The sequence below is a fragment of the Cryptomeria japonica genome, chromosome 11 (genome assembly GCF_030272615.1).
Source record: "Cryptomeria japonica chromosome 11, Sugi_1.0, whole genome shotgun sequence".
NCBI classification, from domain to species: Eukaryota; Viridiplantae; Streptophyta; class Pinopsida; order Cupressales; family Cupressaceae; genus Cryptomeria; species Cryptomeria japonica.
In genome coordinates this window covers 513241923-513244965 of record NC_081415.1, presented here as the reverse complement: position 1 = coordinate 513244965, position 3043 = coordinate 513241923, and the positions used below count along the sequence as shown (strand labels likewise).

Here is a 3043-nt window from a genome sequence, read left to right as displayed (position 1 = left end):
TACTGTAAAGTTAAAATTTATGTATCAAATGTTCACTAACATGAATCAATAGGAAAATACTTAAACAAATATTTTTCAAATTATTAGATAAGAAAATTAAATATAAATTATATCATTGTAGTTAAATGTTTTATTTGCTAAACAAACTAAAACAAATTGTATCTAATAGATGCATATAGGTTCCTAACTTTTATATGGATTATAAAATATTTAAAATTTTTATTTAATAAACAAAATTAAATCTAAATCTAAATCTAAAATTTTTACTTAAATATCATATTTTTCAACAATCAATTTTACCTTCACCATCAAACTAATAGAATTATTTTTTATTATTCATTGGAACAAGGAATAAGAAAAAAAATTGTACAATATGAACAGCAACACAACTGTCTGAAAGCTTTGACATTCCTTCAAACTAAATACGATATGAACACAAAGTAAACGACGATGACAATTGAACCATTGATAATTTAATTTTTTTATTTATTGAAACAAACAGTAAAAAAAATTATACAATATGAACAACAACAGAGCTGTCTGAAACTTAGCAGTACATAAAACTAATTTTAAAGAAAACCCTGGCCATAAAGTAAACACTGATGACAATTGAAAAATAGACTCTAACGGAAAAGAGGAGTAAAGGTCACAAGTGAGAAAAAGACAAAAATCTTGCGCTACTGTCATCAGAATTAGCAGCACGGCGGCCATTGACCCAGCAAGCAACTAAGCACCTACGAACTCACTCCAGAGTTTCTTGTACTTTCTTCTAGTGTACTTATGCAACCTCACTCTGACGTCATCAATTGGTTTGCAGCCGCAGACATGGGTAATACCTTTAGCCAAAAGGAAATACTCCGCCACTTGTTTGTTGCTTCCGAGGAAATTGTTAATCACCTCTGCGTTTCTGAGCACTGCAACATCCTCTTCAATAAGCAACGCAAGCTGAGTCACTGGCTTTGTACTGTACCTTCTAACGGCCACTTCCATGGCAATAATGCTTCCTATCAATATTTGTAACTCCGACGTGACCCTGAATTGTGGTAAGTACAACGTTGATGTTTTCTCATCAAATCTTGTCCATCGAATGGCTGAACAATAATCCATCGATCTAGTTGGATCTTGCGAGACTGCTCTTTTTATATCTTCAAAGAGAACTGGCTAGATCTTCACTCCTCCGCGCACGAGTTCCATTGCTGTTGGGAGCTTCAGATACACCATATCGACCGCGTTGCCAGGGCTCTTATTTGAGGAGGAATTGACAAAACAAAGATTATACCAACGTCTACAAATGGCTTTCATTGAACCAAAGCATTTCTCCAAGCAGATCTGCATGCAATTGCGAGACGAAGGCGGCGAATCTAGGAGTTCCTCGACATCCCTGCCCACCATGGAGCGGTAGACTACTTCGAGGACATGTTTCTTACAGTACATGTTGTAAGAAACTCTAGCTTTCCACATGAAAACTTCATGTCGGGCTGCTCGCCAAAGCAGCATGCTCGTTAAGTGTTCTACTTTTTGTTTTGCGGCTTCTGCAGAACCCGTCTGGAATTTAAGGAGATCCTTCAAAACCCACAAAGGTATTTGGTTTTCAAATAAAAGTATATCAGTCATTAGTCTTTCTCTCATGGGATTTTGAAGATCGACATCAAAAACTGAATCATGCTTCCACTTAAATACACTCTCTTCTTCATAAAAACACTCAACATACTGAAATTGAGATAGTTGAGTTTCATATGAGTGGTGAGCATTCCTGCTAACTTTTATATAATTAACAAGAAATTCATAAATAAAACATGCATCCCTGGTTACCATCCATGCTAGTTCTATACAAGTAACGTGAATATGTTCACCATAGAACTTCCTTATCTTGTTGTCCTTGAGCAGGATGAATTCTTCAACAATTGACTTGATAGACGCATCTGGATTACTCCTATGGATCCTCTTTTGCATCCTTCGAACTGCCTCAGATTTGGAGTTCTCCATGCCTTGCAGCTCCTTCTTCCCATAATGAAAAGGGCCGATTGAAACAAGATGTGGACTGTACAAACGGTCTTTGGAGTCTCGCCGTAGCCTTGGCACTCGGAAGATCCGAGCAGAACTTACATCGGGCATATCCTCCTCATCAATTGTCAGTTCATACCCAACTTGAATTACACAGCCACTCTCTAACATTGCCATTTCATCCCTTCCCATTTGGATGTACTATGTCAATAGTGTTTCCTGTCCATCCTATTTACAATACTCTCAGTCACCAGATATTTGTATAGACTTTTCCAGATATTTCTGGAAACTTTCTTTTCTCATTGACCACCGCAACATTTACCAGCACGCTGCCAGGTCAGCAAAATTGGAGCTTCGAAAGTTCGAAGCACGGTATGGAAATCCATAAAAGGATAAAGGAAGGACAATTTGTGTCAAAAATTAAAGTTGCGGGTCCCCTGGTATACATGTATGCAAAATTTGAAACCACATACAAGACATCCGAACTGTTTGACAGAATGCCTTAAAGAGATGTCATCGCATAAAATGCAACGGGTGGACGATATTACACGTCGAATTGTAATCACTAGTTTGAAAATTTGAACATATTAACGATAGAAATAACTTGGCATATCTACGGTCACTCATATTTTATTTAAAATGACATACTGCCTAATTGGTTTTGTATATTTACATTGCACAAGTTGAAAGCTCAAGAAAGGAAGAAGATAAATATACCTTTACATCACACATGTTAATTTTCTATTCCAATCACTTCTTGATGTGAGACCTTGAGTGTGTCCTCAATATTTAGTAATTTGAAGGTAATTTTTAATTAATCAAAATTAGAAAATATAATTTTTTTTTTGTATGGTAATGGAAGTAATTGGACATAATGTATATTGTATCGAGTTCAAATACATTTTCAATTGATTTGTCTAATAATTTGAGATGATTGTGAATGTGCAAGATGACAATCACCCTCCCTATTTAGAGAGACATGAATTAACTTTCATGCGGACATATTTCTAGTAGTTGAAGCTTTAGAGGATATGTAGAT

The 3043-nt window shown here is 35.8% G+C and overlaps 1 protein-coding gene across 1 annotated transcript; it reads right to left on the bottom strand.

Annotated features, from left to right (window-relative positions):
* Nucleotides 1-465: 465 nt before the first annotated feature.
* LOC131035153 (putative UPF0481 protein At3g02645) lies at nucleotides 466-2264 on the bottom strand. Its single transcript, XM_057966823.2, has one exon. It carries the CDS (start codon nucleotides 2194-2196, stop codon nucleotides 1162-1164), a length of 1035 nt encoding a protein of 344 aa, XP_057822806.2. The 5' UTR covers nucleotides 2197-2264; the 3' UTR covers nucleotides 466-1161.
* Nucleotides 2265-3043: the final 779 nt, after the last annotated feature.